This window comes from Canis aureus, chromosome 14 (assembly GCF_053574225.1).
Source record: "Canis aureus isolate CA01 chromosome 14, VMU_Caureus_v.1.0, whole genome shotgun sequence".
NCBI lineage: Eukaryota > Metazoa > Chordata > Mammalia > Carnivora > Canidae > Canis > Canis aureus.
Genome location: NC_135624.1, coordinates 51,643,718 through 51,670,344, shown reverse-complemented (window position 1 = coordinate 51,670,344; position 26,627 = coordinate 51,643,718). Strand labels below are relative to the sequence as shown.

The window sequence follows — 26,627 nt, the reverse complement described above, 5'->3', positions numbered from 1 at the left end:
TAACAGGTTCCAGGGTTTCTTTTCGACGTAATGAAAATGCTCTAAAATTGTGGTGGTAGGCTGGCTGAACAAGTCTCTGAATATACTAAAAAACACTGAACTGTATACTTTAAATGGGTGAACTGAATAGTATGTGAATAACTCAGTCAAGTTGTTTTAGATTAAAAAAAAAAAAGGTTAAGGTCCTTCCACATGAGGAAAGAACTTCCTATTGAGATCAGAGGTTCTCTAAAGAACCGGATAATAAACATTTTAGGCTTTGTGGGCCAGTTTCTGCTGCAAAACGCTCAGTTCTGTCACTGTGGCACAACAGATGCCACACAGAATACTACGGTACACGAATGAGCTTGGTATTCCAATCACGTTGACCGACGATGATATTTGAATTTCATAGTTCTCATGTCATGAAATACTCTTCTTTTTATAGGTTTTCAATGACTTAAAAATGTAAAAAACATTTTTAGCAGATGGGTCATAAAAAAACATAATGGTTTGGATTTGGTTCATGTGTCATTGTTTGCCAACCACTTGATCTAGCCATACATTCTAAACAATCACTTCAGAGGAAAACTATATATAAATTACCTTTCAAAAATAAGTTGATCTTATAACTTACCTTTAACTTTTCTTTTAAAGCTTCTTTTTCTGACATAATCCTTCTTAGGTCAGATAATGCAAGTTCTTTTTCCTTTTCCATAAGACTAACGACATTATGGGAGACTGTGGTTTGGGCGGACTCTTGTCTTAGTGCATGTAACTGTTCCTGAGCCTTTAAAGAATTAAAATATATAAATAAAAACACTTTGGATATACTCCAAAGGAAAAAAAAAAAAAACCCTGGCAAACTAACATGCTACCTTTGCTCTCTTCCCAAATCCCAACAAAATGAGGAAAAGGATTAAAATAACGATGACGATGATGAAAACCCCATATGACAAGGAGATTGAGGGGAAATGCCAGCTACAACATTTCAGAAACTAGACAGCAGATGGACAATAAGTAATTAAGTAAGCAGACCCAAGAAAACTGAAATCCAAGCCAACAGTGGGGAGAGCCCAGAAATTAATCAATTTGCAACCGCAGATTCAAAAAAAAAAAACTCCAAAAGTAAAAACAGCTTTTTCAACTTTACCCGTTATCTTTCATGTCCCTCTCCCTCTTTCAAAGTAGAACTTCATGGGAAATTGGCATAGAACAAACTTAAACACTATGGTCTGCACAGACTCACCTTGCTCTCTGATAACTGAGGCTTTGTAACTGGGCCAACCTGTATCAATTCTCTCTTCCTCAGAGTTTTTTTAAATTATGGACTAAGTCCTTAATATCCTATATACCCAAATCGTGGGTGCTACCCACTGTTTGATAGATTCCTAACATGTCTGAATCCCAAGGATAAACTTAGCTCAGAGTCAGGCTAAGACCTGTTCCAGGTAGCTTTAGGAGATTTTCTCTAACAGACTTGAAACATAGATAGACTAGAAAAGAGGAAGAATAAATGTGGAAGAGTAATAGAAATCTCTGCTTTGGGAACAGGACAATAATAGAAACTACTACCGTACTTAGATAATTCTAATTATAAAGGAATATCACAAGGTCCATATATTACAGTAATTTAAAAGATTTATACTGGTTCCCTTATAGTTAACTTGTTCTATATAATCTGTCAGCTTAACCAATTTCTTACTTCATTATATAAGACACTTAGTTTATCTCTTTCTGCTGTCAATAGCTTAACATTGGACTGTATATCTTCCATATGTTTTTCAAATCTTTCCAGCATGCGCTGAAGTTCATCTCTTTCTCTTGTAATCAGATGAATTTCTGAGTTATAATCACCCTGAAACATAATTTAAAAACAAGTTATTATTTGTTATAATTATCACCCATATGGTCATCACAGGATGTTGGTAATGACAGTGACTGAATGTTAATAGACAAAAAAGAACACAATTTTTTTATCCATAATGGGAGCAGAAGATGAGAGTGCAGGCAGTATCGGGGCAAATTTCCTGGCCTTCAAATGCCCAGGAAGGGACCCCGCTACCAATGATACTACTTGATCAGATCCTGTCATACACTTCAACTGTCATTCTCCTGGATTTGTTTCTAATGGTAGTAACTAAAGTGTACTTCCCAGAGGAGAAGCATCAGCAGCATCTAGGAATTTGTTAGACATGCAAGTTTGTGGGCCCACCCCAGACATACTAAATCAGAAACTGTGGGCATAGGGCTAGTAACTACAGTTTATCAAGCCCTCCCCGTGATTCTCATGCATGATAATTGTTGGGAACCCCTAGTTTACAGCGCTCTCCAGGGGAAGGACTAGGAGGGCATGTGCATGTCTGCTCACTCTATGCAAGTAACTATTGTGGTCTAGCATATTCCTCAGTGTTTTCTAACCAAATCTAAGATCAGTTTCCCAGCCACACCAACCTCCACAACCATCCCAGCTCCAACCTATGTGAAGTCTATTTTTGCAATGAGATAAATATTTCTACCAGGCAATATACATTAAGGATGTTCACCAAATAAGCAAATACTTTCAACATTTCTAAAACAGGATGATGCCTATTATTTCAGTCCCATTCAAAAGATCCACTATCTTCATGACTATTGTGGAAAATAAAGGTGATAAATGTAGACTTGGCATCTAAGGTATATATACATAAATACATATTATATACGTGTGTGTGTGTGTGTGTGTGTGTATATATATATATATATATATTTTTTTTTTTTTTTTAAAGGCAGAGTGAGAGTGTGAGGACGGGAGGAGCAGAGGGAGTGGGAGAATCTTAAGTAGGCTCCATGCCCAGCCAAGCTTGACTACGGGGCTTGATCTCATGACCCTGAGGAGATTTAAGATATCTTAATATTAAAGTACTAAATGCAGATGCCCCAGGTAGAAATAATCTGATAATCTGGTACACTGGAACACATTTTATATACGTTACTATCTCCTGTGCACATAACTATATCCAATGTAGACGTGGTATGTGTGAGGTACTCCTAAACTGCCACTTAGAAGTTAAGTTATTCACTTGTTAAACAGGGCTAAACAGGGCAAAATCAGGGTATAATGGACAAGATTAATTACCTGGATACATTAAAGGATACAATATTTTACAGGACAAAAGCATATTAAGGTTTGAGGACTTAATTAAGGCTTAGGTAACTAAAAGAAAATCTGTAACTTAACTATACATAAAAATATCTTATAAAAAGGAGGTGGTTTGCATAGATTTTAGAAAAGGAGACTCCGTGAATAAAGATTTGACAGTACTGCAGATGTGGTCATTGAGTACTGGAATGAAGTAGAGCTGAGTCTTGTCCTGTCTCACTGCATTGGCATCACAGATGGGGCCATGGTTGATAAAATTCAGCAGCCAGGAAAAAAGTCCAGAAGTAGTAAGGGGCTCACCCTGCACATCTCCTTGAGCTCTAAGCTTGGCAGAAGTGTCACTGCTTATCCAGCTTCTCCCCTAGAGCTAAGCTGAGGATCTGGTTGAGTGGGAGTGAGGAGTATGGTTGTAAATAAAGTTAGGACATTAAAAAAAAAAAAGATTTGACAGTCTACTTTCATTACTGTTTAGGTCTCAGCTTAAATGTCACTTTCTCTAAGGAGTCTTCTGACTCTTCAACACTTATGATAAATGAGCTTATAAAGTTAACATGATTGTGTGTTTACTATATGTCTTTACTACTAAAATGTAAGCTCAATGAGTGTCACAGTAGGTATCTGGTCTGACTACATCTTGAGTGCCTAGCATGGTACCTAAAACATATGAATTCTCCAAAATCACTTACTGGTCTTCCTAAGCAGGGACTCTTGGTCTTTTCTAAATATATCATGATTGACATAAATATGCAGATACTTATACTTGTGTTCATATGTAATTGTTAATAATTCTTTTACCACTCCATTGTCCCTGATACATACACACAAGCTCATGCACATATATGCACAATACTAAAGGTTATAAGTAAACAGACTATGTCTTCTTTATCTCACGTCCAATGCCTCATTCAGAGCACGACTCAACATGTACCTGTTGAACTGAACCTAACTTTCTACCTAGACTTGATGTGCTTTGAACCAGCAAATAAACAATAAAGAATACGATATTTATAAGGAACTAGCTGTTATGCTGGGACCTTATTATCTCTAATCTTTGAAAACAGGGATTTCGTGAAGTAACTTGTCCAAGACCATAAAGGCAATTTGTAGAGTGGGAACTTCTATCAGGTCTCCAACTCCAAAGCCCTATTACACTATACTTGAAACTCACAATGGAAACCATAATGAGTACAAGTACAAGGAGAAAGGAGGCAGTGCTCACCCCACAGACAGCAGAGAACCAACAGGTGTATTTTTGACAAAGATCACTGACACTAAAAATGTCAGTATTTTTTTCTGAGTTATTGCAATCCTAAGAAATTGTGTCTAACCGTTTGCAATAAAGCAGGAGCTGAAAACCCATAGAGTGTACCAAATCCAGCTTTATAGGGGTCTTTGTTGTGTGCTATATGGTTTCTAAACATGTTTAAAATACCCAAGTTTAGGCGAGGATGCATTCTCTAGTGCCCCGAACTCACAACAGTCTACACTCCACCACTTTCACTCATGTACACACCTACTATTTCCTACCATTCCTGGAACTTATTATTGGAATTCTAAAATGCTCTGAACATCCTATCTTTCTAAACTTTAGAAAATGAATTCTTTATCTGTATCAGGTATCATTAGAACATTGTAAGAAAATACCTAAAAAAAAAAAAAAAAAAAAAGAAAATACCTAAGTTGAAGGGGGATAAAAATCTCTTCTAATTTTACCAGTACCTTAAAAAATCTCATTTTTTAACTGTGAATCCATATGGAGAAGTTAAGTCAAATATTTAGGTTAAAAGTTTTGAGATATTTGCCTACTCAGTTTTTATTTAATAAATACTTGATCAAGCAACCTTTTATGGAAGATGCTCCTATGCAATGAAGGTGATCAATTCACTAATATTTTCTGAGTCCTAAGTATATATGCTTAAAAAACAACTCAGTAACACATAAATTAACTTATACAGTATTTTCCCAACAATTCATTCTGCTTATAACAGTTAACATAGCATTGTGTTTTTACTAACACCTATAAATCAAATTCACCCATTAGCCAATGAGGTTAAAAAAAGTCTAATCAGAAAACTTCAAACCATTTTACAATGGACATGGGATCTTCAAGAAATGACGCAACTGATAAATTCAGTCAAGTCTGAAATTTTTAAACCTAGTATCTTCATGTATATGTCACAGCGACTTGATATTTTTAAACATTTTAAATGTTCTGAGTTTTAATTTTACACCCAACTTCCCCTAATTTTATCCAGTGTGTGGAATGTTAAAATCATAAGCCTCATAAGCCAGGATTCCTATAGCTCTAAAGCTTTAAAAAAAGAAAAAGAAAAACCTTAATGAAGAATTCAAATGATATTCAGAAAACACTGAAAATAATTAGGACCGAAAACAGAGAGATACATGATTTTAATCTCTCATGAAACATGGTTAACTTTACCTAATACACATCTTTAGACTACCAACTTGTCAATGTGGTTGTAGTAGACAAATGGGATGGTCTGCCCTGCACTCACTTCCATACTCTATCTTCTCCTGTTGCATGGTTAACATGGTATGCACAATGTGACCCGCCCTTCTGACTGGTCCAAGCCTGAGAATGGCATGTCTGCCATGTGGACGAAGCCGCTCTGCTTTGAGAGAGAAATGCAGCGGGTTCCCAAAATAATGGACTGAAAGAAAGGAAATATCCAGTAGCATGAATTACTGGTTCTAGTTTCTGGAAGCCCAGATGTCCCTGTACTTACCCTACACACCTAAGCTATTCAATCTTTCCTTAATTTCCAAAAATCAGTATGTTACACTTTGTTAAGTAGTTTTCCTAATAAATGCAGTGTTTCTATAGTATTGGTCATGAAAGAAAACAAATACCAAAATTAAGAAAAACTTTTTTTTTAAGAGAAAGAAAGTGAGAGAGTGCACACGACAGCATGAGCGAGTGACAGGGAGGGGCAGAGAGAAAGAAAGAATCTTAAGCAGGCTCCATGCTTAACATGTTAAGCATGACTGACTCAAGGTTCAATTTCACAACTCTGAGATCATGACCTGAGCTAGAATCAAGAGTCTGTGGAAAGTTAACCGAATGAACCACTCAGGTGCACGCAACTCCCCACGCTTTTAAGTAGGCTCCATGTCCAGCATAGAGCCCAATGTAGGGCTTGAAATCATGACCCTGGGATCAAGACCTGAGCTGAGATCAAGAGTCAGATGTTTAACCGATTGAGCCACCCAGGGGCCCCAAGAAAAACTTTTATTTATTTTATTTTTTATTTTTTTAAAAGATTTATTTATTTATGATAGAAAGAGAGAGAGAGAGAGAGAGAGAGAGAGGCAGAGACACAGGAGGAGGGAGAAGCAGGCTCCATGCCGGGAGCCTGACGTGGGACTCGATCCTGGGACTCCAGGATCACACCCTGGGCCAAAGGCAGGTGCTAAACCGCTGAGCCACCCAGGGATCCCCAAGAAAAACTTTTAAAAAACAAGTATGAATAAAGTTATATTTAATACAATAACACCGAAAAAGTTTGTTCATAAAGATACACTCCTGATTATCAATCATCCTTAAAGAGAGATATTACCTTTTCTAGTGTTTTAAATATTGGAATTTTTTCACGTGTAGAATAATTTGTAGAGCAAGATCTTCGCTGTATTATATGTTGGAGTCTTTCTAGCTCTTTCTTGTAAAAATCTCGTTCTTCCTCTATACCTTTCAGAAATGTATCTAAACGAGAGGGTGACTTGTCTCGACGTTTTATTCCATGTTCTAGCCTCATCCTTTCAACTTCCAGAGTAAGTTCTCTTTCTGTAAGTAAATTAAATATTAAAAGTGTTGCATATAAATTGTATGATTAGCCAAAACATTATATTAGTAAGTTTTAGAATACAAACTACTAAAAAATTATTAACTTTTGTATATCACCTATCACTGGCTGATATCAAAGAAGCAAATATTGAGAAAAATGAGGAAAAAGAGCACAAACAACATTAAAAGTTTAAATAAAATCTAGTAAGTCAAAGTCGTCCTACTTTTGTCTTATTATAGGGATGGGTACCATTTAGTACTATAGAGTGATGTAATAAACTACCATTTGGTACTTTCTGGTGACCTGAAAATGCATTAAAGGAAATTTTATCTATAAGCAATTAATCATAATATGCATGATTTTTAACAGGAAGCTTGAATTTAATACAATATTACACAAAGAGATCAAAACAATTCATCTTTCTCCAAATAAGCAAAACTACTAACTTTTACCACAACAGTTACCTTTTCATGAGTCAAAAGTAGCCTAATACTGGTAATTTCACATAGTTCAATCTAATTTAACTCTGAAGCATATGATTTTCAAGACATATTCTGTCTGATTCACTCTCCTCTCTTCTTTTATTCATTTGACAGGTATTTATGGAGCATCTACTCTATGCCCAGCACTAGCTAAGGATACAAGTATGAAAAATATAGCCAAGATCAAACAATTATTCTGTGTGTAGTAAGATGAAATCTACAAAAGAATAGCATGTAATGCAATCCAGAGGATGAAATGACAAATTCATCCCAAGGAGTGACTAGAGAGGTAAGAAGTAGGAGAGGGGGAAGGAATGGGCAATTGGGTTGAATGCTAAGAAGTCAAATAAATTAATGAAGAAAAGTGTCCACTGCATTTAGCATAACGGGAATGAAGGAAGCCTTTCCAAGAGCACCTCAGGTACTGGGTGGGAACAGAAGCCAACTGGAGTCCTTGAGGAGCTAACAGGTAGTACTACTGGGCAGATACAGCAAGTGTGGATCACCTTTCAAGATGTTAAAGATGCGAAAAGGAGAAAAGGGTGTCTGGAGGGGAGTAGGTCACAGTTTTTGTTATAGATCGGGAAAAGGGTAAGTATGTTTTCTTGTTAATTTCAGTTAGTTCGCATACACTGTAATATTAATTTCATGTGTACAGTAATTTACCACTTACATACATCACCCAGTGCTCATCAAGACAAGTGCACTCCTTAATCCCTAACCCCTATTTCCCCCATCAACCTACCCACCTCCCCCCTGGCAACCACCAGTTTGTTCTCTAAAGTTAAGAGTGTTTCCTTTTTCTTTTTCTTATTCTATTTTTAAGTAATCTCTACACCCACTGTAGGGCTCAAACTCACAACTCTGATATCAAGAGTCGCATGTTACATTCTTTTGATGGAGCCAGCCAGGCGCCCCAAGAGTCTGTTTCTTGGTTTGCCTCTCTTTTTTCCCCTTTGCTCATTTGTTTTCTTAAATTCTACATGAGTGAAATCACATGGTATTTGTCTTTCTCTATTTCACTTAGCATAATACTCTCAAACTCCATCCATGTTGTTGCAAATGGCACGGTTTCATGCTTTTTTGTGGTGATATTCCATTATATGTATATATACCACCTCTTCCTTATCAACTCTTCAGTTGATGGACACTTGGGCTGTTTCCATAATTTGGCCATTGTAGATAATGGTGCAGTAAACATCAGGGTGCATATATCCCTTTGAATTAGTATTTTTGTGTTCTCTGGGTAAATACCTAAGTAGTGTGATTGCTGGATTATAGGGTAGTTCTATTTTTAACTTTTTGAGGAAGCTCCACATGGTTTTCCACAGTGGCTGCTTCAGTTTACATTCTCATCAACAGTACAGGAGGGTTCCCCTTTCTCCAAATCCTCACCAACACCTGTTGTTTTTTGTGTTACTGATTTTAGCAATTCTGACACACGTGAGGTGATATCTCACTATAGTTTGGATTTGTATTTTCCTGATGATAAGTGATGATGAGCAGCTTTTCTTTCTTTTTTTTTTCAGCTACAGATTTTTATTATGAGCAGCTTTTCATGTGTCTGTTGGCCATCTCTATGTCTTCCTTGGAAACATCTATTCATGTCTTCTATTCATTTTTTAACTGCATTGTTTGTTGTTTGGTGTTGAGTTTTATAAGTTCTTTATAAATTTTGGATACTGATCCTTTATCAGATGTATCATTTACAAATATCTTCTCCCATTCTATAGGTTGCCTTTTAGTTTTGTTGACCATTTCCTTGGCTGTGCAGAAGCCTTTTATTTTGATGTCCCAAAAGCTCATTTTTGCTTTTGTTTCCCTTGCCTTAGGAGACATATCAGGGTATGTTTAAATGCCTGGGGAACCCCGAGTGGCTCAGTGGTTTAGCGCTGCCTTTGGCCTGGGGTGTGATCCTGGAGACCTGGGATCGAGTCCCACATCAGGCTCCCTGCATGGAGCCTGCTTCGCTTTCTGTGTCTCTGCCTCTCTCTCTCTCTCTCTCTGTTTCTCTCATGAATAAATAAATAAAAATCTTAAAAATAAATAAATAAATGCCAATGGACAGGGATGCCTGGGTGGCTCAGTGGCTGAGCATCTGCCTTCGGCTCAGGGCATGATCGGTCTTGGGATTGAGTCCTGCATTGGGTTCCCCACAGGGAGCCAGCTTTCCCTCTGCCTATGTCTCTGCCTCTCTGTTTGTCTCTCATGAATAAATAAAATCTTTTTAAAAAATGCCAATGGGGATCCCTGGGTGGCGCAGTGGTTTGGCACCTGCCTTTGGCCCAGGGCACGATCCTGGAGACCTGGGATCAAATCCCACCTCGGGGTCCCGGTGCATGGAGCCTGCTTCTCCCTCTGCCTATGTCTCTGCCTCTCTCTCTCTCTCCCTGTGTGACTATCATAAATAAATAAAAATAAAAAAAAAAAGCCAATGGACAAAAACAGTACAGGCTAAAGTTATGGAAAAAAGATAATATGCAAGGTTTTAAAATTAGAGAGGGTAGGATCCAGAGAACAGATGGAAGCAGTGGCCTTTCCTAAGAGGGACACACTTCCACAGTAACAGGAGGAAAGATAAAAATGGACAGTTTAAGATCTTGGGACAGAAACTGACAGAAGGCCTCCCTGGTGGCTTCCATGCTCTTAGGGAACCTGAAGATCGCCCACTCAGAATGGGAAGTGGAATGAGATTCCTAAGTTTACTGAGAATGGAAAACATGTGAAATGTTCCCTGCAGAGAGTAGGAGATCAAGTGGTAAGAAACATAGAGTAAGATTTCCATACATCATCAAGAGTGCTGCTCAAGTTCAGGACTATCTAATTTATAGTGCTACTGGGCAGCCCCGGTGGCTCAGCGGTTTAGCGCCGCCTTCGGTCCAGGGCGTGACCCTGGAGACCCGGCCAGTCCCATGTCAGGCTTCCTGCATGGAGCCTGCTTCTCCCTCTCTCTCTCTCTGTGTCTCTCATGAATAAATGAATAAAATCTTAAAAAAAAAATTTTATACTGCTACTGATGTGTTGGGTACACACACAGCCAGTACTTAGCTGCTCATGTGTAAACGTGTAAAAGGTAAATATTTTGGTTGACTTGTGGTAGGATTTTTGGCAGGCTGGTACTTTTGCAGCACAGAGAAGTAGGGAATTTCAGACGTGAAGGATCATGCAGAAATGACAGGTTACAGCTAGGTATGAAAGGAAGTAAACTGAAAACTTACATACATAGGTCAAAGCAGTTTAATGTATTAACCCATTTAATCCTCAGAACAATCTTTTGGGTAGTTGCCATCGGTAACCCTTGGGACAGCATAGAGAGGTTAAGTAATGCACTCAAGAAATACAGCCACTAAGTGGAGAAGAGGTCAAACAGATTATCCACATGGATGCTGAAGAGCCTAGGATATAGCCTCTTTGTAATATAATACACTGGCTTTTCTTTTACTTCTGAAGACACATGGGAATTTGACAGCACCAGGCTTCTGCTCTTACCATTCCTTCTGACTGGAAAAAACTGCCCCAAATCTTTATTTGGCTGGTGTCTTGTCTCTGAGACCTCAGGTCAGTCAATTCTAGCACATCTTCCCCCATTTTAATACCTCTTATCATCTAAAATTGGCTTGTTAATTTATGTGTTGCTAATTTGTCTAACTAGAACAAAGGCTCCACAAGAGCAGAGGCCTTGTGTATTTTGTTTACCATCATATTCTCCAGTACCCAAAACAGAGCCTGGCATACAACAGGCTCATAAACGTTTGTCGAATGGATGGAACATTCTTACATGTTTCTTAAACTAACTCATTCAGGGTTGGTACCTGGCAGAAAGTTGCCCTATGAAGAGAGAAAAAGAGAGAGAGAAGGAGAAAGAGAATGAGAATGTGTTCTTTCAGGTGATGCAAGTGCTTCAATTTCCGTACTTCAATTTTTCATAATTTTAGTTTTCCTCTGAGTCTTAAATAATTCCATTATCTGCCTCAAAAAAGGATATACTTCTATTGGAAAATATTCAAGCAGGGTTCCCTATACCAAATAGTCAAAATATGAAAGAATCCTGTAAGGTCATTGAGGGAGAGAGGTTTTCCATTCCAAACCTGGTATGGTTTCTGGTATATAACAAGCACTCCACAAATATTTATTGAATAAACGAATGAAAGATTACTAAGAAAAATAATAAGTCAGGTGGAAATCACATTCACTTTTTAAGTTATCAACATTTTGTATTTTACCTGTAACTGCAAAACTTTCCATTTTTTTGTTAAGTCTTTGCTTTTCTTGTTCAAGCTGATGAACGACAGTTTCCAGGTCTGATTTTATAAGTAGTTCATCACTCAGTCTCTCCTTTTCTTTATGGCATAAGTTTAATTCCTACAAATTTTAATACTATAATTAGGATTTCTAACAACTTTATAAAATATTATAAAGCTTAAAAAATATATTTTGGTAAGTACATTTAATTAAGAATAATTCATATATACACAGACACACACTTTTAGTTAGTCATATATATAATTTCAACTAAAGTTAATTATCAACTGTGGCTAAAAGGACCGTAAAACCCAAACATCAACAGTGCTCCTTTCTGAATACAATTATTAGATTTTATTTTCTCTTAATTTGTTTAGCATATTGTCCTACTTTTTAAAATGAATATGTACTTGTGCAATAAAAAGTTTTAAAGCTTTCTTACTTTTAAAGGAAGGCAGAATGAAGACATAGTGCTTAAGACTACCGTAGGTACCAGTAACTATGCTGGTTATTCTTGCAGACTCATCTGCACAATGGGGATAAGAGCATTATTGGACACCAAGGATTCACTGGTGAGTATGAAACTAAGGATATGAAGCATTCTGCACAGTGTCTAGCACATGGCAAGTGCTCAATAAATGTAAGCTATTAATATCATTTATCTTAAAAATACATAATATAGCATAAATGGGAAAAAATAAGAAAGGTCAGAAAGTATCTTACTGTCAGCCAATTCTACTGAAACTTGGCAAGACAAGCATTATGAATCACACTCAACTGTTTAGAGTGTACATACAATGGCAGTGAACAAAAATCCCTGCCCTCACAGAGTTTACATTGTTAGTAAAAATAACATCTAAACATCTACTTTCTGTTTATTGACCTCATGGAAGAATTTCACAAGACTGATGCGACTCAAGAGTAGACCCCATCCAAAAGAAAAAAAGAGAGGACAATATTTTGCAGGTTTAGTTGATTCAGTTATTCAATACTGAATTGAATAGCTGCAGGTGAATAAAAGGGAAACCACTGTGATTCACAGTGAGCATATAAAAATCAGCAAGTATTCAAGCACCTACAATGTACCAGCATAGTAGCCCGACGTGGGACTCGATCTCGGGTCTCCAGGATCACGCTCTGGGCTGAAGGCGGCATTAAACTGCTGAGCCACCTGGACTGCCCTAGATGCATTTTTTAATTTTCCTTATGCCACCACAATATTGCTGATACACTGTTTAAGACTATATATATAATGAGAAAACTTGAAAATTAGTATTAGTCTTAGTTTCTAATATAAGAAACCCATCCAGGGATGCCTGGATGGCTCAGCAGTTGAGTAACTGCCTTTGGCTCAGGGTGTGATCCCGGGGTCCTGGGATCGAGTCCCACATCAGGCTCTCTGCATGGACCCTGCCTTTCTCTCTGCCTTCTCTCTGTGTCTCTCATGAGTAAACAAAAAAATTTTTTTTATAAAAGAAAGAAACCCATCCAATTTAATAAGCTATTAAAAAAAATCCCCAATCATCAAAATTAGAGAGGAAGACAAACCATGAAAGACTCCTAACTCTGGGAAACAAAGGGTTGGAGAAGGGGAGGTAGGTGGGGGGATGGGGTAACTGGGTGACAGGCATTAAGGAGTGAACATGATGTGATGAGTACTGGATATTATCCTATATATTGGCAAACTGAATTTAAGTAAAAATTTTTAAAAATCCCTAATCACTTTTTAGGTGACCACCCAGGAGTTTCTACCTAGAAGCAAGACATGCTGTCAGTTCTAGACTATAAAACCATATGTTAGATCTAGGCTTATGCTGGGAAGACTACCATTTTTCTCATTTGAAGACTATCAGAGCAAATACTATCTAGGAAGATGGTTTGCACTACCAAAGCTTATTAAAAGAGGAGTGTTTCTTTTCTTTAAGATTTTATTTTTAAGTAATCTCTATACCCAACATGGGGCTTGAACTCACAACCCTGAGATCAAGAGTTGTGCACTCCAGGGGCACCTGGGTGGCTCAGTTGGTTAAGTGATCAACTCTTTGATTTTAGCTTAGGTTATAATTTCAGGGTTGTGAGATCAAGCTTTCTGACAAACTCCTGTGTTCAGCGTGGAGACTGTTTGATATCCTCACCCTCTGCCCCTCCCCCCACTCATGCACATGTTCTCTCTCTAAAATAAATAAAATTAAATCCTAAAAAAAAAAGTTGCATGCTCCAATTGAGCTAGGTACCCTAGATTGGATGCTTTTAATAAAAGTCAACAACTTCAACAATTATCAATTTCTAGTTTTAAACTGACAAGTCATGAAGTGATTAAAAAAATATAAAATTCCTAACAGGTTTTCCAAATTCAAATTGCCATCTACTCTGTATGAAATTAAAGAATTATAAAAACATAAGTGAAATTAAATACATTCATACAATGGAATATTACTCAGCCATAAAAAGAAAGTACTTGGATGCATGCTACAACAAGCATGAGATTTGAAAACACTGTGCTAGGGATCCCTAGGTGGCGCAGCAGTCTGGCGCCTGTCTTTGGCCCAGGGCGCGATCCTGGAGACCCGGGATCGAATCCCACATCGGGCTCCCGGTGCATGGAGCCTGCTTCTCCCTCTGCCTGTGTCTCTGCCTCTCTCTCCCTCTCTCCCTCTATTACTATCATAAATTTAAAAAAAAAAATTAAAAAAAAAAAAAGAAAACACTGTGCTAAATGAAAGAAGCCAGAAACAAAAGGCCACATATTGTACAATTCCATTTGTACAAACTGTCCAAATATGCAAGTCTATAGAAACAGAATGACTAGCAGTTGTCAGGGGCTGAGCAGAGGAAAATGGAGAGTGACTTCTAATGGGTATGATGTTTCTTTCTGGGGTGATGAAAATGTTCTGTTACTAGATGATCATAATGGCTGCAGTACTTCATAACTATACCAATACCAATGAATTAAATGCTTAAGAGTGAATATTATAATGTGTAAATTACATCTCAACAAAAAATGTATGTAAAATATAGCATACAAATTTTCTTATCAAAATTTCTGGCAATTTAACATGACATCTACTTACCAGTTGAAGTTTTGCCATTGTTTCTTCAAGATCCCGCATTTCAGAAAGCTTTCTTTTAATCTCTTTCTAGGAATAAAAAACTTATTAAGTACAGACCTAAAAGTCAAGAATACTTATCACACTGAGTCACACTGCAAATAAGACCAAGTCATTTTTTTAGTCTTCCTTCTCACCAGTGAGATGGGAGGCTTTAGCTGTTTTAAGCCTCAATTTCAGTAAAGAGGAGACAAAGTCCATGCTTCTCTTTAAAGTCTTGGCATCCTAAATGGTTACAGGGAGCTATTTGTAACATCTGAAACAAGAGGGCCCTCTCATATACACCTGTAGGACCTATATACTTGTAGGACCTTCCTTGAACCTTGATTTGTGGGTTCTTTTTATAGCACGGTCATTACCTACTTTTTCTATCTTATTTGATTTCCCTCACCTGCTACTACCAATGTGGAACCTCTATACGGCAAATGAGAGCACTGAATGCCAACATTAAAATATTTTGACCCAACAGAACCTATTGTGAGCCAAACTGTCATTCTTGAGCACTGCCAATGGGACTTGAGAAGCTATGTTTAGTATGTTGTATGCATGAACATAGAAGATGCAAAATGAAGTGGAAAAAGAGAGGAATAAGTTATAGGAGTGTTGCGATGAAACTAGAGCCACAAAAACAAAATTAAAACCACAATAATTTTCTTTTCATTTTCTTTTTAAGCTTATTTTAAAAATTTACTATTTTTTAAAAGATTTATTTGACAGAGAGAAGAGTGAGCACAAGCAGGGACAGTGGCAAGCAGAGGGAGAGGGGGAACTGCTTAGCAGGGAGCCTGATGCTGGGCTCGAGGCCAGGACTTTGGGATCATGACCTGAGGCAAAGGTAGATGCTCAAGTGACTGAGCTATTCAGGTGCTCCTTAAGTGTTTTTTTTTTTTTTTTTTTGGTAGTCTCTATACTCAACGTGGGGCTTGAAATAATGACCCTGAGATCACATGCACTTCCAACTGAGCTAGGCAGGTATCCCTATATTCTTCATTTTTAAGACTCCACTGACTATTCTCAGTTTCTTGAGATTTAGTAATTTTATAACTTTTTTCCATTTCTATAAAAAATGTCATTGGGATTTGGATAAGGATTGTACTGAATCTGCAGACTGCTTTGAGTACTATGGACATTTAAACAAGTTCTAAATAAATATAGTTTCAATTTATATATTTTTTATTGCAGAGATGTTGGATAGAGTGATCATGAAAAGATCTTCAAGTATAAATATGTTAAAATAGGATAAAACTCTGGAGATTTCAAGAAGAAAAGGGTCATTTACATTCTACTAGCTTTGTTTAAAAGAACAATGTGACAGTTTTAAGAGTATTTACAATAAAATGGAAATTATATCTTTCACATCTATTATTGTATTATTATTTTTTAAAGATTTTATTTTTTTTAAAGATTTTATTTTTTAAGTAATCTCTACACTCAACAGGGGCTTGTACTCATAACCCCAAGATCAAGAGTTGCCTGCTCCTCCCAACACATCAGCCACATGCTCCCTTTCATATCTGTTTAAACTTAAAGATGAAAAATGTTAGCTACCAACTTAAAGATTTTAAGGACATATATTATTGCAGAAAATATTTTTAAAGGGCTCGTGAGCACAGGATGACACAGAGGACATATTTTCAAAGCCCACTCACAATACAGAGATAAAAAGGACAGAGATGAAAACCTTGAAGAAAAATAGGACAAAATCTGGAGAGTTATCCTAAGAAAAGGTGTGCTTCAGAAACACACCCATATTTAGAGAGCATAAACAATATTTCAGAAAAACTTGAATTAAGACCAAATCAGATATCAAGGAGGCTTAAACTCACGATGTTCCAGGAGAATTAACAAATACTCCCACAACCCAGACATACCTTTGCTTCCCCAAGTTCTTTATCGGCAGTCTCAAGCACTTCTTCTTTATGTCTTTCTAACTGCTGTGCTAACTGGTCTATTTCAGTTAATTCTTGGCAGAGTTTTTCATTTTTGTTACTTAAATTAACAACTTCAGTAGTCACTGTTTCCTTGGTTTCCATAAGCTCTTGTATATGCTTCTCTAGGTCTTTATTAGCTCGCTGAAGAAAGTCAACCTAAATTGAATTTGTAATCACAGGTATATGAATTGGAAAATCATCCTAAATACTGCACTTACAAAAATATTTCAAAATACTGTATTTCTTAAAGCACTAAAAATTTAAACAGAGCTATTTTACATTTATAATCTTACACTGCTTTGATTAACAAAACTGACAATGTAAAGTATAATAAAAAGATATAGCCACTGGCTTCCAATTTTTAAACACGGATGGAAAGGAAAAGTAAAACATGTGTGTGAACTTTTTTCTAACAGAGAGTTCTAAAATTACAAGAATATCACTACAATGATAATATCACTCTAGACTGTGCTGTCCAATATAGCAGTCACTAGTATCCATATGTGCATACTGTGGCTTGTCCAAACTGAGATGTCCTATAAATGTAAAATATACACAAGATTTCAAAGACTTGGTGCAAAAAAGAAAGAATGTAAAATATCTCAACATCATTAATTACACATTGAAATTATATTTTGGATACACTGAAGTAAACACATTATTAAAATTAATTTCATTTGTTTCTTTTTACTTTCTTAATCTAGTTACTAGAAAATTTTATGGTTTTATGTTTTACATTGAAATCTGGGATTCATTTTTTCCCCTTTTTTCTTTTTTAAGTGGGTTCCACGGATGCTTGAATTTATGACCCTGAGATCAAGACCCAAGCCGACATCAAGAGTCAGTCGAATGCTTAACTTAATGAGCCACCTATGTGCTCCCAGAAAATTTTAAATTACATTTGTGGCTCATATCATATTTGTGTTGGAGAGCACTGCTCTAGAGCTACTGCTGATATTCATGACTTACTCAATTCTGGTAACAGCCCAAGCAGCAATGACATGTCTAAATTTCTATAGGTAATGTAACATGTTTTATGTAAGTCTCCTGTTCTTTTACTCCCAAGTCAAATGCAAGGCAAGAGAATCTATTATATGATTACTTTTTTAAAATAATATTTTATTTATTTATTCATGAGAGACACAGAGAGGCACAGGCAAATGCAGGGAGCCTGACATTGCACTAGATTCCAGGTCTCCAGGATCACACCCTGGGTTGAAGGTGGCCTAAATGGCTGAGCCCTTTGGGCTGCCCGTATGTTTAGCTTTTCTATTTCTTTTTAAAAATCTTTAAAAAAAATAAAAAATAATAATAAAAAAAATAAAAATCTTTTTTTACATTATAAAACAAATAAATATTTGAAAATAAAGAAACTAAAAAAGGATACCTCATGACCCAAAGATAAACTGTTAGTTTACTTTGCTGTATTCTCTTCTAGTGTTTTCTCTCTCCAAGTTCATATGCACATTTCCAAAAGCAAACTGAAGATCACATTGTGTCTATAGTTAATTCTCCTCTTTTAAATATTTAACATTATGGTGTATATATTTTTCTGCCTCATTAAGTATTCTTTAAAAACATGATTTTTCAATAGTTGCATCCTATTTCTGGATACTTTGGCTCTATCAAATTTTTCCCACTGTAAATAATACACTAGTGAACAACTCCGTCACTTTTACAAATCCATGATACTTAAGGATTTTATATACCCAGTGAAATAATTATAAAGTCATTACCTGAATATTTAAGTGAGCAATAAGCTTCTCATTGCTTTTATTTCTAGTCTCCAAAGAGAGAATATCAGGGGAGCGGCCCCTGTCCAATGCAACTGATAGTCGTTCTATCTCTCGTTCTCTTAGCTCAATCTGAAGACATAAAATCATGTTATCATCTTTAAAAATCTGCTTTGAACTGAAATAATTAACACTGGACAAACACTTATTTGGATATACTTCTATTTCTTATGTTTTATAAGTATATAAGAGATTAACATTCATGTATGTACCAACACCTATATGGAATTATGAAATGCATATACACAGAGCAAAAATAAACACAGAAAATATCAAAATAAGAATGTCAACAAGGCTTTTGTAAGTATTTCTATTGAAAATATTATTCCCAATTAATTTTAGATTTTTCCCCCCTCCTCCAAGATTAGGCAATGTTTATATAAAAATAAACTATTAGGTATCAGAACTGAGGTCTAATCTACTTCAGTGCCTGGTGGAATAAATGTAGAGTAAATGAATGAATGTAGGACACAAAGAATTGCTACTGAAACTCAATATAGAAAAGGACAGGAAGTTGGGGTGAATTTAATAATTATTTAAAAACAACACACATAAAATCACAGAGATCACTATCAACCATGAATTCACACTTACTCACCTGCATGAAAGGTATATGAAAGGAAAAAGGTATATGGCACCAAAGTAGTTAAGGGAATAAACTGATTTACTCTCCATGATATATTCATATGCCTATAGAAATTAGTGAAGGCTTGATCAAAAATTAAAAAGGTTATATATGATGCTACGAAGAGAAGAAAGGAGAACTGTTCCAGGCAGTGACACAGAAGCATAATGCCACATGGTATGATTGAAGGAGCAGAAATGGCTCAGTAAGACTGGACTGTAACACACAAGGGAACTTATTTATGGTAAGATCTGCGGAATCAGGCTGGAGTTAATTATTATAAGCTCTGAATACTTTGCCAAGGAGAAAGATTGCTCTGGACTAAAAGATGAATAAGAATAAAACCAGGGGAAGGGAGATCTACTGGAGAAATTTATGAGAGATGAGTAAGGCATAAAATAAAACAGCAAGATAGACTAGAGCCGAAAAAGTAAGTTTACAAAGTACTTGAAAATGACAGAACTTGGTGAGTAGTAAGTGAGTGGTATGTGAAGGGAAGAGAATGAGATCTACAAAGATCACAGAATGTTGGCTTGGACAGATGGTGATGCTACCAAAGTAGAGAATACTGGAGGGAAAACAGATTTGAGGGAGAAGATAACAAGTTCAGTACTAGGCATATGGTACGAAGAGCTTTCATTCAAGTGGAAATGCCCAGTGTGAAATTGGATATATGGGTCTGGAGCTCTGCAGAAATTTGAGCCAGAAGACTGGGAAGTCATCAACATACAGGGAATATTTTAAACCAAGAGAGAGATGAGACCTTCTGAGAAAATATACTGGGAAAGGAGAAGGGTCAAAGACAGGATCCTGAAAAACAGTAATATTTCAGGAAACAGGCACAGGAAAAAAAAAAAGCAAAAAAGAAATGATAAGACTTTTTTTAAAAAAGGGAAAACAAAGAAAATGAAGTCATGAAAGTATTTCAAAGAAAAATTATCAGATATGTTGAATGCTACAGAGGGATTGAGAAAATAAAGACTAAAAGTATCCTTTTGGATCTAGCAATTAATGTCACTGGTGTCATTAACTAGACCAATTTACGTAATGGGAGGCAGAAGCCAGAATGCAATAGGACAGCAGGAGATAAAGACGTGAGACAGAAGAGTAAGAATAAGATGCTCTTGAGAAGTCTGTCTGAGAGAGAAGACACTGGCAAGAGAGAAAGGTGGTTAAAGGAGATCTTTTTAGGGGATATTAGTAATGACCATAATAGCACGTCCTTCTAGGATTGTTAGGGAGATTAAAAGCATTACTAGTTGTAAAGTGGCCATATTGTTAAAGAAAGAATAATCGACTAAAGCCAAAAAAAAAAAAAAAAAAAAAAAAAGGAGAGGAAATGGAGCCAAGAGCAGAGGTAGAAAGAGCAAGCCTTACCACTTGTGAAGAATGCCACACTACCCATTAAGTCTAGAGAGTTCAGTGTGAACACTGTTAATTTTAAGGTAGAAATAAAGCTGAGACAAGGTGGTATCTTGAGAAGGAGGGTGTTTATTATAGGCTTGGGAAAGAGCTGGAGGAGAACAGCAGTGTTTGGAATAAAGACTGAGAAAAACAGAACAAACTTAAGCAAAAAAAAAAATAGGCATCAGAGTACATTCAACTAAGACTGATAACCTGATAACCACAATAAATTGATAGTTTCAATCACAACGGTCAGGCTATTTTCTCCAAATACCTCATCTACCTCACAGAGATAGTAAAGATTGGTCAGCTTATGTTTATAAAGTACTTGGAAAAAAATATGGTGGAAGTGTGATTATAAATTGAAAAATATAAATAATATTCAACTTCTGCATATTTGATACTTTCCATCTCTCTCCATATAGTTAAGTTTTTTGGTTGACATGATCACAACTCCTTTTTTACTCCAAATTTAACGGAATAATCTTCAAAGTACTTTACAAACTTAACAGTTATACTAACACATAAGTTACATCTATATTTGTATGTGCAAATCACTTCACTCCAAAAAAATACAGTCATGTGCAGAAAATGAAAAACATGTTACCCAATTTAAGCTTCAGTAAGCATATTAAGAAAGAAAGCCTGTAATTATATAAATACAATTTAGCCAAAACAACAATAGAGGGTATGATTATGATCTAACCTACATACATTAATTCCCCTGCTTCTTCAGAAAACCATTTTACTAGGTCTTGTATAGAAAACACACAACAAATATGGTACCACAGAAGAGTGACTATCAAAAAAGACGTTCCAAATGACAAAATCTAGAGTAAGAGTAAAAAAATTATTTAAGATACCCCTACAAAGCATACTTCAGTAAAATATCTCCCAAGATGTAAACAAGTAATATGGTTACAATACTAGAGGAGATAGCTGAGTCACCTAAAGAAACCCCCCAAAACTATTATAACCAAGGGACTGCACTGTTTACTCTGAAGCTATCTAAACCACTCCAGCTATTATCTCTATTAACAAATTGGTGGAAAAGATAAAAGCTGAATAAAAATTCAGTATCAGTTATCCCAAATATAACCCAACTTTATTTACAACCACAGCATATCCATCTCAACAATGTAACCATGTATCCTTACTATGGAAGTAAATAAAAATCCTACCTGCTCGTTATAATCCCTCAGTCCACTTTCCATCATTGTTAACTTTTCTCGTAACTGGTGGACTTCCTGTTGAAGTTCTTGAATTCTGAAATACATTTATAATTAATGCCAATATACTTTTATTAAGAAATACAAAAAAAAAAAAAAAAAACCAACCCAAAACCTCAAGAAATGAAAGTAGATATATTCTCCTATAAATTTTCTACTTTCTATTTCTCAATAAGTTATGAAATATCGTGCCAAAGGGTTCCAAACCACAGCATAAATAGAGTAGAACATCTTGGAGATTTAATTTTACAAGAATAGATTAAAAAAACTGAGTGGGAAATAATTTTTTTAAAGATTTATTTATTTATTTATGATAGACATAGAGAGAGAAAAAGAGGCAGAGACACAGGAGGAGGGAGAAGCAGGCTCCATGCCGGGAGCCCGATGCGGGACTCGATATCAGGACTCCAGGACCGCGCCCTGGGCCAAAAGCAGGCGCTAAACCACTGAGCCACCCAGGGATCCCCTAGTGGGAAATAATTTGAAACTCAGATAACATTAGGTCTACTATTACATTTTGATCCTTAAAACTCTTTGAGGTACTGCTGCCAAATCTTAGGTTCAGGAAACTAGAGCATCTAGCCCAAAATGCACATCATTAAGTGAAATAAGGGACTAAAGTATATTTTCTGACCCTAAATGACCCTGTACTTTCTAACGAACTACTCTGCAATTGTGGAGAGAAGAAAAATATTGAGAAATACTACAATTTACCAATTAACTACAGCGAAAACCTACTCCTTTATGGAACTCATTAATTCTAACAAAATCAAGATTTGTTCAAATTATCTGAATTCTACAACTGCCCACGTGTATCTGTACTACATCAAACTTTGCCAAACATTAACATAGATATAATATAACCACTTTCATAGTGGAAAAATAAAGCCAGAAGCCAGGTCTGCTTTTAAGAGAGATTTTCCATGAAGAAGAGTGAGGCTGGACACACCTTGTCCTTGCTGTTAATGGCACCAATATTTTTACTAACCTAGGTTTAGGAGAAAAGTTGTATGCAACTGCACTCATATGCATGCACACAGATTACCCAGAATACAAACAAAATGTATGTGTGAAAGAAAGCAAACAAGATCATCAAGCGACCAATGCCACCTATGATGGTTTGATAGAAATGAAAGATGTTAATGGGAAAGATAAACACAGAAAATGACATATATGGAGACCAAAAGCCTCCTTATATAATATACTAACACACTGCTGAGAAGTCCTAGATTACAACGATAACAGAAAAAAACCGCACAAAATATTTCACAATTAAGGTCAGGTAACTGTATAAACATAGTTATGTAATACTGTGTGACAATAACTAAGAGATCCTAATCAGTAACTCAACCAATGTTCCTTTAGATTGTTATGAAATTAATAAAGCAGAAAAACTCTTCATGTTCTCTGCATGATCTACAAAATGAAAGATTATCTGCACTAACCAATTTTACTACCATAGTACATATTTTACAATGTTTCTCCAGCTATGACCACAGAAGTTGTCATGAGTGTTCTCTTGCTCCTGTGAACCTCTTATAATTTTCTTAATGGCATTCTGTGTATTTCTTATCTTTACTATTTGAATAAAAGCTTCTCAAGAGCAGCAATACCATCTTACTCATCTTTCTATCCCCAGAACACTTACATAGTGCCTTTCCCAGAGACCTTAACGAAGTTTTAATTAAAACAGAATTTATATCTGATTCCAGTTTAAGGAAAAACAAACACACAGAGCTAAAGAATCATGAAGCAAGAATATCAAAGCCAGTTACAAATCTATTCATGTTCACTGGCATTAGACATAATATGAAGTAAGAGAGTCCTGCAAAAGACAAATTAGGTGATAAAATTAAATATTAAAGCAACTCTACTAAACAGGTCCTAGATGGCCCTAAATTATTTTAAAGCAAATATGGACAGAAACATCAGATTTATGATCTACCTGAGATCAAAATTTCAAAACAAGTAAAAACATTCTATATTCAGGATATATTCAGAAAGGATTTCCTGAGTGTTCATGCAAAGTTCTGTGCTAGGCCCTGGAGATAAAACAGCTAAGAAGATGGAAGCCCTAGTATCAAGAAACAGAGTTAATCAGTAATTAACCGAAACCAACAAAAAATGATTTAATCCACCTGTTATCAGCCACTTGCAGGAGGTCTGCAATGTAAGGGTCATCTGGCTGAGGAACTGGATATGAACTGACTTCAGAGGGAGGGACTGGTTCATCAATCTGCATACGCTGGCGCCTGAAAGCAATACTTCTTTTCTTGCCACCTAAAACACAAATGTGTTTGTTTATTTATTTTTAAAGATTTTATTTATTTATTCATAGGCACAGAGAGAGAGGGGCAGAGACACAGACAGAGGGAGAAGCAGGCTCTATGCAGGGAGCCCGATGGGGGACTCAATCCCCGGTCTCCAGGATCACAACCCAGGCTGCAGGCGGCGCCAAACCGCTGCGCCACCGGGGCTGCCCCACAAATGTGTTTTAAAAACTTTTAAAAGAAACAAAACACTGTCTTAGAATTAAACAGTCCAGTAGGCTAGACTTTTTGTTATAAAGGGTGTCTCTAGCTCATGTTAGTTAGTTACCTAGATATAAAATATCTCCTCCCTTATATATACACTCACTCCCTGATCTTTAAACAATGCATTCCTGAAAATCTCAATAAGACATGGTTATAAAACAAGTTTTATTTTCTGCATGCATGGTACTTAATCTGTTCCTCCACTAGATGGGAACAAGACTTTGGTGAGATTAAAAGTTGAGCGTATCTTGCGGTATTTGCTGTCATAAATCCAAGAGACCATCATCAGCAGAAAACTGGCAAATGAGAACCTTAAAGCAGTGATAGCTAAAATAAACATGTTTATTAAGCAATCCCCAAAGAAGAGATAACAGAAACTTCATGCAGCAAAATTAGTAAATAATGAATGAATGTCATCTGTAATATAAAAGATGCTATAACCTGAATTAGTGGGGTATGTCTACTTAATTATCCTTAAAACTAGTGGGAGTAATTTCTTTTTATGGAAAGATATATCCAAATTACATAGATAATTTACCTTTCCCAGTACCTGGCCAAGATTAGACACACACTTGAAAAATGAATTTATGTGCACAAAGAACAAACATAATCCACAGCCACGTCTTCGTTAGAAGCCTGGCACATTTTGTGTATACATATCTTTTGTTTTGAGGATGAAGAGACTGGATCAGAAGTATTTAAATGATTTGCCTGTAGTCACACACCTAAACAAGGTAAACCATTTTCTCCTCCTCTTCTTTCCTAGTTTTCCTCCTTGGTTGTTCCTTCTCAGTTTCTTTTAGACCTTCTCCTTCCACCAGTCCTTTAAATACCAACCTCCTCTCAGGGTCTGCTGTTTCTTCCCAGTCTACATAATCTCACTAGGTAATTCCTACGGTATCTGTAACTTCAATTCCCACATTACTCCAAAGACTCCCAAATTTGAATCTCCATCTGAGACCATATATCTAAAAACAGATCCACATATCCCACCATGTACTAGAAATCTCAAATCAGATGTTCCTTGGGTATAAGACACATGCCAAAATGAATTCCTGCTCTGCTTTCTACCTTCTCTACCTTAAAAATAGTACCATCATCCACCAGCTCATTCACTTGAAACAGAAATCTGGGAATTCCTCTTCTTCCCAAGTCTTCCAGAGTCACTGAATTCTATAGATTAGACCTGCTGAATCTCTCTGGAATCTGCCCCATTCCTTTCTCAGGAAACATGATTATCTTCATTTTCTCTTTAATCTTCTAGTTACTTGAGACCTTCTCCCAAGTTTCTCACTCTTTTCTACCTTTAGCCCACAGTCCCCCTCTCCATTTCATTTCCTGCCATTTCGATTCTCCTCTGATTCCACTCAGCTACAGGCACACTCTAATCACTCTAAGATGATTATGTCTGGTCTTCATCACCACTTAGAACTGTGCCAGCATCTAGATCTCCAACTCCCTTCTGATCCCAGTCTTCATTCTGACCAAATCACTCCTGGTCCTCGCTATGCTCTTAATCTCTCAGTCTCCATCTCATCTCATAATCCAGCACCTTCCTACACCCCACTCACTCCCATAATCCTCATCCCTTGATTCAGACATCTCAAGTACTTGTCACTGGTACTTGTCACTGGTACTTGAGATGCTTCCACCAAATTTATGCCTGGACCGCCCTCAACTCTGGATATGCCCCTTCACTTCTTTGATTTTGCTATAGAACTACTGAGCATAAAGAAAATAAAATAAACTAAGAAATCCAGAAAGCATGTCATTTCCAAATTCTTTGATGAGTATGGGTTACCTTTATAACTAAAATAATGATAATATTGAGATGGCATCTCTCAAAAGAATTCCTTTTTTTAGCTTGTGGATCTTCACATTGATAATTCTGCCATTTTCATTTCATTTCCTGAAAGTCAGGGCCGGCTTATGAGAAGTTGTTGAACAACATGTTAAGCATGAACCATCAACCCTCACCCTAAACCTTCCCTGTTCAGAATATCACATGAAGACTTCATTGGGTTTTACAGTGGCTTTCTGATTTTGGTAGTCCACTGAAGAATGGATTTTTGAAAGCTGTTGTATACTACTAACAACTGTCTGCCATGTCCTCCCTGAAATACCACGATTGTTTATGACAAGTACCTTTAAAACAGCTGAATACAGTTAGGTTTGGAAAAAAAATACTAAAATAAAATAATAACAATTTTATTTTTATTTTATTTTTTTAAAAAGATTTTTGTTTATTTATTTGAGACGCAGAGAGAGACAGAGAGAGAGAGAGAGAGAGAGACAGGCAGAGGGAGAAGCACGCTCCATGCAGGGAGCCTGATGTGGGACTCAATCCCAGGACTCC

General features: G+C 36.4%; 1 protein-coding gene across 5 annotated transcripts in view; it reads right to left on the bottom strand.

Moving 5' to 3' along the window:
* The window catches only part of CEP135 (centrosomal protein 135), a 77,616-nt gene that overhangs the window by 43,469 nt on the left and 7,520 nt on the right, over window positions 1-26,627 (bottom strand). For all 5 annotated transcript variants that reach the window (XR_013352236.1, XM_077848078.1, XM_077848080.1 and 2 more), the window contains exons 5-13: window positions 23,876-24,017; window positions 21,690-21,774; window positions 18,423-18,551; window positions 16,627-16,842; window positions 14,720-14,785; window positions 11,630-11,768; window positions 6,700-6,923; window positions 1,685-1,837; window positions 617-769 (exon numbers count right to left, since the gene is read on the bottom strand). Coding sequence is in view for 4 of the 5 variants with exons in the window: in XM_077848078.1 (XP_077704204.1) it covers window positions 617-769; window positions 1,685-1,837; window positions 6,700-6,923; window positions 11,630-11,768; window positions 14,720-14,785; window positions 16,627-16,842; window positions 18,423-18,551; window positions 21,690-21,774; window positions 23,876-24,017 (1,307 nt within the window). In the remaining variant the exon portion in view is untranslated. The remainder of the gene's footprint in view (window positions 1-616; window positions 770-1,684; window positions 1,838-6,699; window positions 6,924-11,629; window positions 11,769-14,719; window positions 14,786-16,626; window positions 16,843-18,422; window positions 18,552-21,689; window positions 21,775-23,875; window positions 24,018-26,627) is intronic.